Here is a 12632-nt window from a genome sequence, read left to right on the forward strand (position 1 = left end):
CTAAAGTGTGAATTATGAGCATGATACGTTTGCCTTTTCACAGGAAAGGACGACTGCATATTTTCACACACATATTTTCCTCTTCTGCTTTAATGCACCTTTCAAAGTTTTCTCTCACATTCATCTTTCTGTTCCTTTTGTATAGCTGACCAGTTTAAGGCCCCTGGGCTCATTAGAAGGGCCCCGCCAGGATATACAACAGTGAAGAGTTTGTGGTTGTGTTTTCATTTCCAGTGTCTCTCTCAAAATTACACATGATGAACTCGTCACTTTTTCAGATAATTTAGAGAACAAGTTACATTTTCTGGCTTCTATGGTAATATTTATAAGTGGAAGTCTTACTGAGTGTTGGCCAACTAGTGTGAGAAGATCCATGTACAGTTTGGGGAGCAGGCCTGACCTCCTTTTATCAACTCTACCTGCTCCGCTGCTGAGCCTGACTGATGACCACAGCGTTGCTTCATTTCATTTAGAAGGAAAGCTTAATGACTCAGCAGAATTATAGAATGTGTTCAGAGAGGCTGGGATCTTGGCTGCATGCTGCTGACCTCTGGTGAAAACCTCAACACTTCTCTCTCTCTCTCTCTTTCTCTGTTTTGTGTTTTTTCTCATTTTGTTTCCTGTCCTCTCTCTTCTTTCTCTTGTTGTTCCCTGTTCTTTCTCCCAACACCTCAAACCTTTCTTCTACTACCTCACCCATCCTCTTGCCTCCCTCACATCTTCTCACTGTACCTCCTCTTTCGCCTCATCCCATCATCTCCCAGGTTACTGGAGCATCAGCTGCAGACTCAGCGGAGGACTTACGATAACGAGGTGGAGGCGTTGCGCGGCGAGCTGCAGAATGTGAAGGAGGAGAACAATCGTCAGCAGCAGCTCTTGGCCCAAAACCTCCAGCTGCCTCCAGAGGCCCGAATTGAAGCCAGTCTGCAGCACGAGATCACCCGACTTACCAACGAGAACCTGGTATGCTGCAACACTCGCACAGATGCATACAGGTTGAGTGAGAGTACTACATTCAGCTTAAATATCAGACACACAACAATGAGCCGTCACATGTACAGATACACTCAGGCGTAAAGGTAAGAATATTAATGCTGCACTGAGGTTAGAATGCAGAGATAGAAATGTTAATGTGAGAGTGAACCTCGAAGTGACCTTAACATAAAGGACAAAGATGGCTTTTAAGTAAAGCACATGTAGAACATTGATTTGCTTTAAAATAAATCTTTTGCTAGATTTGACCCTTGTTCTTACAGACTGCAAAATGTCAGAAGGTCCCTCGCCTCCATAATAACATGACAGGAATGTTTGCATGAAAGGGTTTAGTTTTTTGTTTTGATTTGGTTTTTAAATTCATCCCTTCACTACTTCAAGATTTTTTTTGTAGGGTATGGCTTAAAGGAGCATCTCGACATGCTGGGAAATCTTCTTATTTGCTTTCTGGTGGAGAGCTCAATGAGAGGGAAAAGAAAAAGATCTCTTGTCTCTTATGACTGTGGAAAAAAATCCCAACATGAACTACAGCCGCCAGCAGTTATCTTAGCTTAGCATAAAGACCACAATCATGAGGAAACATAATGAAACTAAAATAACTCTTCTACTCCACAGAGACATATCACTTTTCCCCATATTACATAAACACATTAGTTACTGAACCTGTTTGGGTTGGTGGTCTCATTCCTTCTTTGCCACACATAGAAACAGCCACTGCAGTGCTGTGTCATGCACACACTCATTTGTGTGCATCGTGTTGCCTGACAGGAACTCTTGGCTGACGACCCCACAGCGTCCCGAGAGGCTCGAGTCATCATTTTACGACGGATGGTTGTATGTAGAGACAGAGTGTGTGTGTGTGTGTGTTTGCATGTGCGTCTGCATGAGCTTGAACTAACTCAGGTTGTGTGTTTTGAATGAAACAGCGTAGGGCGTCGCTCTAACTCTCCACACCAGTGTCTTCTAACTCACAGCGGCTCAGCATCTTTTTCTCTTTTCTAACAGCCAGCAAAGTCCTTTAAATTCTCCTCCTTTAAGACAAATCAGCAAAGCAGCCCTCCTGTTTGTTTCTTTATTTGTTTCTCAGACTCACGTTTTCCAAAACAGAGCTGAGTGAGATTTACAAAGCCATTAGAGGGCGACAGTGTCAAGCAAGTCTGAGAGACCAGTTGTCCTCACTATATTCTCTGTTTCCTTTCTATTTTCTTCTTTCTTTGTATTTCTGTTCTATCTCTCTCCATCTCTCCCACCTTCGGCACGTCTCAGGATCTAATGGAGCAGTTGGAGAAACAGGACCGAACCATCCGCAAGCTCAAGAAGCAGCTGAAGGTTTACTCAAAGAGGATTGGAGAGATGGGAGGTACAGGAGAAAACATCAGCCAGAAAAGAACTGAGAGTCTGTAGATATATAAATGTGTGTGTTTGAGTGCTGCAGGTCAGCAGATTGCCTTAATGTCATGTCCTGTGTTTTCTGCCAGCGGGTCAAACCGAGGGCCAAACATCTCCCGGACAGATGGTGGACGAGCCCATCCACCCTGTCAACATTCCCCGCAGGGAGAAAGATTTCCAAGGGATGCTGGAGTACAAGAAGGAGGATGAGCTCAAACTGGTCAAGAACCTCATCCTGGGTAAGATCTAATTACAAACAGGTGGGAGATTAGATACAAAATAATGAATAATCAAACATCTGTTAAGAGTTATCTAAGGACTCTTCAGGGTCCTTACATGGTGGCAATTTGACCAACCACTTAGGCTGAAGCTACTTTCGAAGATTACAATTCCTAATTCCTATGCTTATTTTTCAGTGATTGACAGGGAAAAAAATCCACAGTCTCATTAAATTATAAGATGACTGACATGAAATGATACAAAAGGGTGGGCAATGTTGAAAATGAGTCCTTCATTCACAGTCTCTACAGTCTGAAATCATGAAACCATCTGGAGAAAGTGAGGCTCTTTGTATGACTTCTTCTGTGTTTCTCCTCGGTCCGCTGCTGAACTCGTTCCTCTTCTTGTTTCTCCAGAGCTAAAGCCTCGCGGTGTAGCCGTGAACCTGATCCCAGGTCTGCCAGCATACATCCTGTTCATGTGTCTGAGACATGCAGATTATGTCAATGATGACCAGAAGGTCCGCACTCTGCTCACGTCAACCATCAACAGTATTAAAAAGATTCTGAAGGTATGAATACTCTGTGCATGTGTCAGTGTTGCACATATAAAATGCAAGCTGACCGATGATGTAAATCCTACAAAGAAAGGGAGGATAAGGGTCCAGAGGGTAGTTTAAGGCAATGTGTTTTAATACTGCTTCTCAGTAATTTCCAGGATGTTTAAACTGTAGACAGTTTAATGGAGTTATAGTATGACTTCTAGCTGCTGGTTTACTGACTCCAGTTTGTTCTGTCCCGGCCCATCAGAAACGAGGAGATGACTTTGAAACAGTTTCTTTCTGGCTGGCAAACACCTGCCGCTTCTTACACTGTCTGAAACAATACAGCGGCGACGAGGTGAGACTGACACAAACACAGAATGTCTCACTCTAATGCACAACCATTCATAAATAGACTGTGAGTCGGTTCAGTTATTATCTTAGTTTTTTGTGTTTAATTTCTCTTATTGCAAACAATCTGCAATCCTGTCTCTGTGTCTCAGGCCTTCATGAAGCACAACACACAGAGGCAGAATGAACACTGCCTGTCCAACTTTGACCTGGCAGAGTACAGACAGGTGATCAGTGACCTGGCCATCCAGATCTACCAACAGCTGATCAAGTGCATGGAGAACATCCTCCAGCCCATGATAGGTTTGTGCATGCATATGTCTGTGTGTGTATGTGTGCTCATACTAATTACTTCAACAGTCCTAAGGAATGCCATTTTTTTAAATGAACATGAGCATGTGTGTCTTCCCCACAGTCTCTGGCATGCTGGAACACGAGACCATCCAGGGTGTGTCGGGGGTGAAACCCACAGGCCTCCGTAAACGTACATCTAGCATCGCCGACGAGGGCACCTACACGCTGGACTCCATCCTGCGGCAGCTCAACGCTTTCCACTCTACCATGTGCCAGCACGGCACCGACCCCGAGCTCATCAAGCAGGTGGTGAAGCAGCAGTTCTACATCATTGGAGCCGTCACCCTCAACAACCTGCTGCTGCGCAAGGACATGTGCTCCTGGAGCAAAGGCATGCAGATCAGGTAGGAGACGGAGACTTTGCTGCTCAGGGAGGATCTCCACAGTGTGACTCGTATATTTATTTTGCATTCATTTATGGGGTGTGTGTGCGTGCAGGTACAACGTGAGCCAGCTGGAGGAGTGGCTCAGAGACAAAGGTCTGATGACATGCGGAGCCAAGGAGACCCTGGAGCCTCTGATCCAGGCTGCTCAGCTCCTGCAGGTGAAGAAGAAGACTGATGAGGATGCTGAGGCCATCTGCTCCATGTGCCACGCCCTCACCACTGCTCAGGTAAACTATTCTGTCATTTATGACACCACATTCAGATAGACCAGAGCAGCTTTTAAAATAGTTTCTTCTCAGCCTTGGTCTGTTTAAAAGTTAAGAAAACACAGTTTGTGCAGGTAAAGTGCTTGTCTTGTCAGCATAACCGTCCTACGTTGTGTCTCTCTCAGATTGTGAAGGTCCTGAACCTCTACACTCCAGTCAACGAGTTTGAGGAGAGAGTGTCGGTTGCGTTCATACGAACCATACAGGTAATTTGCTCCAGATGTGTTAAAACAGCTCTGTTTGCTTATTATCGTATGTACCTATAAACATGAACTTTCCCTGAAAACATTAAACCTGACAAGTTATAGCACAAAGTGAAAGCTGAACTGCCAGTGTTCTATTTGACTGAATGTAGATTTACACCTTCCAGACACAAATCCAACCTGCATAAAAATGAAAGTATATTGTGATGGATTACCTTACTGGAAAATTTTCATGTGAAGGTCAACTTCTTTTTCTGCCATTAGATGGTAGCATCAGAGAGTACTCCCATACACAAACACTCACAGGTTAGACCCAACTAGACACAATGAGTGGCAATTTTCTGATTTAACCCAGCTGCCTCCAGCTTATACCAGCAGAATGAGTCTAAAAATTCTGCACATTGCTTATGTTAAAGGAATAAATAAGTGTGACTGCCTGGCTAGTGGAGAAAAAATTACCTGCAATGCAAAACACACAAAAAAATCTGCAAATTCATTTCATTCCAACATTGAATGTTGGCCCTTTCTTCTACAAATAAATTTAAACTGCATATTAATTATTTCCATCTCATTTGCGTTCTCCTTTCTCTTCAGACTCGCTTGCGAGACCGCTGTGAGAGTCCCCAGCTGTTGATGGACACGAAGATGATTTATCCGGTCACTTTCCCATTCAGCCCTTCCTCACTCGCCCTGGAAACCATCCAGATCCCCAGCTCACTCAACCTGGGCTTCCTCACCCGTGTATAGACACTCCAAAATTAGGATTTGTTTTAACTCAATTTGAGCGATTATGTCCCCAAAATGAATTGAAAAGTCTCAAAGAGCTGCTAATTTGAAACACAGGATCCAGCTCTCCTATGCTGTCCCTGGTCAGAACACACATAACATGCAAAATCACACACACAAACACATGCTGAACTGACACCATGCATCTGTACGATACTTCCATCCTCTGAACGTACACATGCCCGCCTACACTCATGTGCACCTTCTCTCTTAAAAAAACGCACAAACCCAAACACACACAGTCGCCGTTGGTGGTTTAAATCCGGCTGCAAAACTCTGCTTGTACAAATGCCTGCCTCTTAGAGAAGCCACAGGACCAGATCAACGCCTCCAGTATTTGCTCTCCGCTGTCACCTGGGTCTTAGTGGTCTTGACCCTGGTCATCATAGTTCCCTCTGCTGTGTTTCAGGTAGTTGTTAAGGTAGTTCTTCTAGTCATCGTCTCTTTCTCCAGTGAGAATGTATGTACCGACACGCAAGAGCAGGACCGAAAGGATGTCCTAGACATCACCAAGTCTAGCTTGATAGGATGGATGTCTGTTTGATAGGCGAAGTGAGTTCTGAGCCTCGGTACAAAGCCAGATGAGTGACAAAGTTGGCTCTCTCCACTCCATGTTGAGGTAACCTGGACCAGGCTTCAGTCTGTATGCTGTCCTTTTACTCTGTGAACACAGTCAAGCCAAGACAGAGCTCATCGTCTGTACTATATTATTTATACATATATAAATATATATAAATATTAATAGAATATATCATGTATTTTATTTATTGCATTCACCACTGTCCTGAACCCTCCATTTTAAGATTAGCTTCCTCTTTGTCAGAATACACATCTAGTAGCTTTGTAGGCACAGTTTTTAGTTTTAGTTGTACGCTATTTATGTGGACATCAGGTAAATGATGTAGTATAGTTTAAGGAGTGCCGACACAGGTGATTATTTATTAGGTCACGTCTTAACTTGGATATGTCAATTTGCCATGTTTCGTCTGCATTTCTGGCAGATGAAGTGTAGCAGAATTTTTAACTGAGAGGAAATTTAGAAGAAGTGTGAGGTTCAGATTCCATTTCTACTGTTTACAGCTGTGACTAGAGCTGAGTGTCACAGGAATCACTGGCACAGAGATATTTACTCTCTCACACATACACACACACACACACACACACACACACACACCACAACACTCCACTCTGCTTACTGCTGTATCACTGGGAGGTTTGCACTCCCAGAGCTTCTCTCTCTACTCATCTTCACTGGTCACAGCTCTAGTTGGAGCTTTGAAATGTTTTGCTGTTATCAATGTGGAATTATTTATTTCAGTATTGTCATTTGCTTGAGTATAAGAGTTATGTATATCGTAAAGCCATGTATCGCTGAGCAGAGGGTTTCTCTGAAGTTGGTCTTTGGAGACTTGCCTCAAACCTGTCCAGCTTTACAACAGCGTTTACTGCTTTATTCCCGCCATAGCACTAATTGCAGCATTGTTTACCGATTCCTCTCCACGCTGTCCACCCTGTGGCCTTCTGTTTCATGACACAGAAAGCGCAACATGGGCTTGTTAATTATGAAAAACAACAAAATACATGGACCTTTTTTCACATCTCAACTGCACCGTAGAGTCAAGTTCAGGGTTTCTGACTCAGAAACATTTTGTCTTTTCTATTTGTTTTGGGTCAGATACCCAGACATATTTGGTACTTGCTTTCCAAGGCTGAGGTTGATATTGCACCACACTTATTACTCAGTCATTATGGCTACAGTGTGGTATAAAAACTGCACAGCAGACTGCTGCTGCCGTCTTTATCTAACCTGTACTGGCTTGGCTTTACCAAATTAACTTTTTTTTTGTACAGAGAAAAGCTTGGTGTAGTTGAGAATGATTGGATGGGTGTCAGGGAATCCGCCCACATTGTTGCAAAAAGTCCTCGCCTGTCTGCATTTGCATTTTTCTGGCTGCCTCGTCTTTAGCACTTTAGCTTGTTTACTTCCCGCTGTGCCATTAATATCAACATTCTGCTAAATTTGCCTCTTTTCCTCACATGACCCTTACTTTTGCCTCATGATCTTACCCTTTCCAAAAGATTCCCTTTGATGGAATTTTTTTTTAAGGTACCCTCATCTATGAGAGATTGTGAATAGTCACCAAAACTGGACTTTTTGATTTAATGTTTTATTGAATCTAGAAATGATTATTCTGAAGCAGCCAGCCAACCATTGAAGCATGTAGATCAAAAAGGTGTTGCAGTACTGAGAGCCAGGGAACCATCAGTGAACTGGTGAAGAGACAGTACGTGCTTAAACAATAAGAATATTTCACTGAGATGAAGTATCTCGTTCAGTGCCACATTAAGCAGACCACTCTCATTCTGACAGGAACCAGAGAAGAGAGAGAATTTAGGGTGTGAAGTTGTTTTATGTTGCACTTGTATTTGAAACGAGTTTGCTATCGATATGCTTTCATGGGGACCATGTTATCAATCTGCCTTTTGTTATATATTTTGGATTAATGGGTAGTTTAACGTATGGTTTGTGTCGAGAGTACATATCTGCAGGTTGTGGCAAGGAAGACAGTCAGTGAAGGACAATTATCACATGAATGTTTAATGCTGTTAATAAAGTGTGTCATGCTTTTAGCTGCATATTGTGGGCAGAGCCTTATCTGAATTATTTGCTATCTGAATGACTTAAACACATGATCAACATTGTGGCATTGTTTTGTTCTGTCAGTTGTTCTTTTCCCCTACCGTAAAATGAGTATCAATTGCTAAATGTGATCATTTTTATTTTGATAAGGTGTCGTTTTGTCCCACAGTTGGTGTCACAGATGGGTTGCACTGGTTAGCCATCAGTCAAAACACACTTTTTAAATATTGCTGAGTATGTTAGATAAATAATAGATGGATAATGGACTGTAAAAAAACTTCACATTTACAAACCTTTCTTCCTTTGAATCTTTTTAGTGCACTGTGGCCAATTAAGCTTCCTCTGCTACATTCCCTGTGTGGATGGGTGCTTCACTTTCTTAATCAGTGATTTATTTATTTTGCTTGTCTGTTTGTTTTATTATCAATCAATGCAAGAAACACGAAACAAGACGTTTGTTTCGTGGATGCGGCACTGGCCTTCTCAGACTGGGCCAGGCTAATTTTTGTGGACTGATCTATCGAGAGTGCAGAGTGGGAAAACTGGCCTAGTTTCAGAGGAAGAAATAAAAATACTCGTTCATTCACTGGTTCGTATTGTTAAGCAGAACTGTGGCGTCTTGTTCCCATGGGCTTCTCTTGGGCTCTTACACGGGAGAAAATATCATTCCTTCACTCTGCGCTATCACATTAAGGAGAGAGTTGGTTGTATGATACGACGTACACATTATAAATGACCATTGGTTCTTTTCAGCACTAGCGTTGATTGTGCCATTTTAAAAAAGAAGAATTACCCCAGCTGTTTGTGGTACTGGTATGAACATACTGAAGCCAGTCCTAAATGTTTTCTCTCTGACCCATGTGTACATTTGACAGACTGGACTGTTTGTAGTTTCTGGTAGCTGTGCTTAGTGAATGTGTTCACCGTTAAGAATCTAAGAAACTTGTCAAATAAATTGTCAAATCTGTAAAAGTAAAATAAAAGAATTCAGCACCGTCAGGTCGTCTGTGGCAGGTCTTTTTTTTGTCTCATTCTGGTCTTTTTCAAACACTGTAAGGAAATGTGATTCTTACCCTCATATACATTTTGAGAAACACTCCTTCTGTTTTCTGTATCTTTCTCAGTGCAAGGTGGTGGGGGCTCTGGAGCCTGTCTCACTACAGGTGAGAGGCGAGGTACAGCCTGGACTGGTCGCCAGTCAGTCGCAGGGCTGACACACAAAGACAGGCAACCACACGCGCTCACACCTGGGGGCAATGCAGAGTGGCCAATCACACATGTTTGTGGGTCTGTGGAGGGAAGCTGGAGTACCTTTAGAAAACCCACGCAGCCTCAAGGAGGACAGGTAAACTCCACACAGAAGGGCCCAGACCAGGACTCAAAGCCAGAACCCTCATGCTGTGAGGCAAGAGTGGTAACCACTGCACCGGGCCGCCCTTGAAATCATCTTTTTGTAGATAGATAGATAAATACTTTATTGATCCTCAGGAAAATTCAGTATCCAGTAGCATCAGTACAAAGAGAAAAACACAGCAGCATGAAAGCAAGTATTAACAGTATAAAGTACTAAAATATAGAGGTATAAAAATATACAATATATTTTTAAAAAATCAAAGGTGTCCAATAGCATTAAGGATTATTGAGTGATAAAGTGTCGAAAGAAATGTGCAATGTGAAGCTGTTTGGTGACAGTAAATCTGTTCTCACTGGGAAGAGATGAAGAGTCTTATGGCCTCAACCTGTCCATGAAGCAGGACAGAGACAGCAACCTGTCTCCTGTACTCCTCTGCCTAATTAAGGTGCTGTGCAGAGGGTGATGGACATTGTTTATTATTGATATGAGTTTGTTCAGAGTCCTCTCCTCTGCCACAGATGTTAGAGACTGCAGCTCTGCCCCCTCTGCAGAGCCAGCCCTCCTCATCAGCTTGTCCAGCCACGAGGTGTCCTTCTTAGGGCTGCTTCCCCGCCACACCACCGCAAAGAGGAGGACGCTGGTTATGACAGTCTGATAGAACATCTGCAGCAGCTAAAGGACCTCAGCCACCTTCCTCCTCCTCAGGAAATAGAGCAGGCTCTGTCCTCTCTGGAACAGAACGTCTTTGTTAGCCGACCAGTCCAGATTGTGATCCAAAATGCCTGGTCATGAAATAAACTTAAGTCTTTTTCCTTCAGAGGTGAAACTGTCTAGTTTCTGCCGTTTTAGGGACAGAACAAGGCCTGAAGACTGCAGGTAATCAGAGCTAATGTAATGGATAACATTAGACGGGATGATATAACTTGTAACCAAGCAGTATTGTATAAAATGGAGAAAATAAGTCATTCTCTTAAAACTGCTATAATGATGCCTTAATTCTGACTTTAATTTCAGTTTACATTAAAAGAAGGAGATGTAATGGGCAACATTATTACATCATGCAGTTTCTGGTAATCCTATGAGGATTTTACTAAATATTAAATCAGCAGTGTGTATTGGATTAGACTGTAAAAGTAACTCCCCTGCAGGCTGTGCAGGTAATGCTGCAGGGACGTATGAAGCGTGGAGGTAAAAGCAGCGCGAAGTCACAGCTTAAACACTAAGAAGCTTACTGTTCCCTGTCTGTCCCTCCCTGACAATCCTCTTCACTGGAAAAACTCTGCTTGGCTCTCCAGGGTCAAACACCTGCTGCACAGAGAAAACATTTCTCCTGCGAGGTAAGACTTTATTGTTGATGTGGCTGTGGAAATAATATTTTACAAACTTATGTTGATGTGTTTAGTGTTTACACGTGCAGTCAAGTTATTGAAAGTGCTGTGTAAATGCCGCCAAAGAGTGTACAATCTATACATGACGATGAACCAGCCTGTAAAGTAGAAAGATGAATCACACTTAGGAGAGGATAGATGGAGGTCGGTCATAGTAAAGCTTTATGTTCTCCACACTCTGTACTCTGCTCTCACTGACGAGTTGTACTGACAGCACTGACATGTTTGTGTATGAACATAATGGCAGCCCAATGATGCTCCTTTTGCGAGCAAATATAACTCCACAGTGTCACATTATTACATCCTCTGTACATTCTGTGCAATACTACTATTGATGGAAGAACTGAAATGTAATTATATTGAAATTCAGTCTCTTAATTAGGTTGTTTATTCCGATTACTGACATTTTTAGAAGCACAAAGTGAAGGAAAATCCACATGCCAGTGTGTTATGGTGTTGTTGTGCCTTACAAAATATACAATATTTATATTGGAGAAATGATATTTAGAAAACAAGTTACCATTTCAAAGGACGCAACAGTGATTAAATGCAGGCTTGCAGTGTGAACGCTGATAATTAGTTATAATTGCTTTTGCAAAGCGTGTATCATGCACAGCACTGTACTATACCGGCTGTGTGCAGTTCCCAGATTAGGACCAGAGAAGGATCAGGCTGGACTAGATTACCAACTACTTATCTCGTAGCCTAAACTCACACAGAGCGGTCACAACTTCGTGCAGAAATCATTAAAACAAAATATCTCCAACCTGAGGTCCAGCTGAATGAATTAATCTTAACGCTTGTGCCTGTGTTTTCCACAGGGTGTGTCGGTGATCATCTGCAGCCATGTGCGACCAGACGTTCGTGGCGGCCACTTTTGGCCCCTGCGAAAGCTGTGGGAAACCCAGTCCTCTTATGAACATCTACATTAAGAGCGAGCCCATCAACTACTGCTCTTTCTGTGTGGAAGTGGTACGTCATGCTTTCCTTTCAGTCATCACTTAACAGCTGCCACATCATTTCATTGTAAACTGTGGAAATGTTTGAAGTACCTGAAAGTTTTCTTGTATTCTTGTTTTGAATTTAATGTAATAGAAACAAAAAAATGCCCTTTTTCTGCTTTCTGTTTGACTCTATTGACTGAGAAATGCAGAAAACTACAGTTTGTACACCAACCATTCGATAACGACGACTAAACAATGATTTTTAAAATGAGACTTGGGATTAAATCCATACAAAGGCATTAAGGTCTGCACACTGTTTCAACCCTGCAGCCCTTAAGTTAGAGGCACGTCCTACTCTGCTGTTTATCTCTGAACATGTATGACGATAACAGCAATCTGTGAGGCAGCTGCCAAGCGTCTGCATGTGAGGGGTATGAGGATCAGACTGACACTTTGTTCAGCATCTGTTTAGCTGAGGACACACCACTCAGCAGCACCTTCTGACATGTAACTGTATCCTGAACACACACACACACACACACAGGACGTTATGAGGGCCTTGAAGAGAGAGTTGCATGGCACCAGGATCCCTCCTCATCTGTGGCTCTTTGCCAGCAATTCACTTGGCACCAGTGAGAGTACTGGAGAGTTCAATGTTGTCCAAGGAAAATCCTGAAACATTTTTTTGGGATAAAGTAGCACTACTCATCATCTGGAGCAGATAAACCATAAACCTCAGACAGCTCTTTTACAACATACGCTGTGCCACAGTACCTTTGATTTGATGATTAAACTCGAGAAAATGAAATCAATTTAA

General features: G+C 42.7%; 1 protein-coding gene across 8 annotated transcripts in view; it reads left to right on the forward strand.

The window, feature by feature from the left end:
* Positions 1-9128, forward strand: part of myo5aa (myosin VAa) — a 47139-nt gene extending 38011 nt beyond the window's left edge. For 5 of the 8 annotated variants that reach the window (XM_046377871.1, XM_046378105.1, XM_046377955.1 and 2 more), the window contains 11 exons: positions 765-963; positions 1762-1827; positions 2260-2353; positions 2472-2621; positions 3018-3172; positions 3411-3500; positions 3646-3796; positions 3909-4191; positions 4286-4460; positions 4625-4705; positions 5297-9128. In XM_046377871.1, the coding sequence (XP_046233827.1) occupies positions 765-963; positions 1762-1827; positions 2260-2353; positions 2472-2621; positions 3018-3172; positions 3411-3500; positions 3646-3796; positions 3909-4191; positions 4286-4460; positions 4625-4705; positions 5297-5449 (1597 nt within the window). In that variant the 3' untranslated portion in view covers positions 5450-9128. The remainder of the gene's footprint in view (positions 1-764; positions 964-1761; positions 1828-2259; positions 2354-2471; positions 2622-3017; positions 3173-3410; positions 3501-3645; positions 3797-3908; positions 4192-4285; positions 4461-4624; positions 4706-5296) is intronic. The other 3 variants (XM_046378273.1, XM_046378351.1, XM_046378413.1) reach the window with 1 other exon arrangement.
* Positions 9129-12632: the final 3504 nt, after the last annotated feature.

Source organism: Scatophagus argus, chromosome 1, assembly GCF_020382885.2.
Source record: "Scatophagus argus isolate fScaArg1 chromosome 1, fScaArg1.pri, whole genome shotgun sequence".
NCBI classification, from domain to species: Eukaryota; Metazoa; Chordata; class Actinopteri; family Scatophagidae; genus Scatophagus; species Scatophagus argus.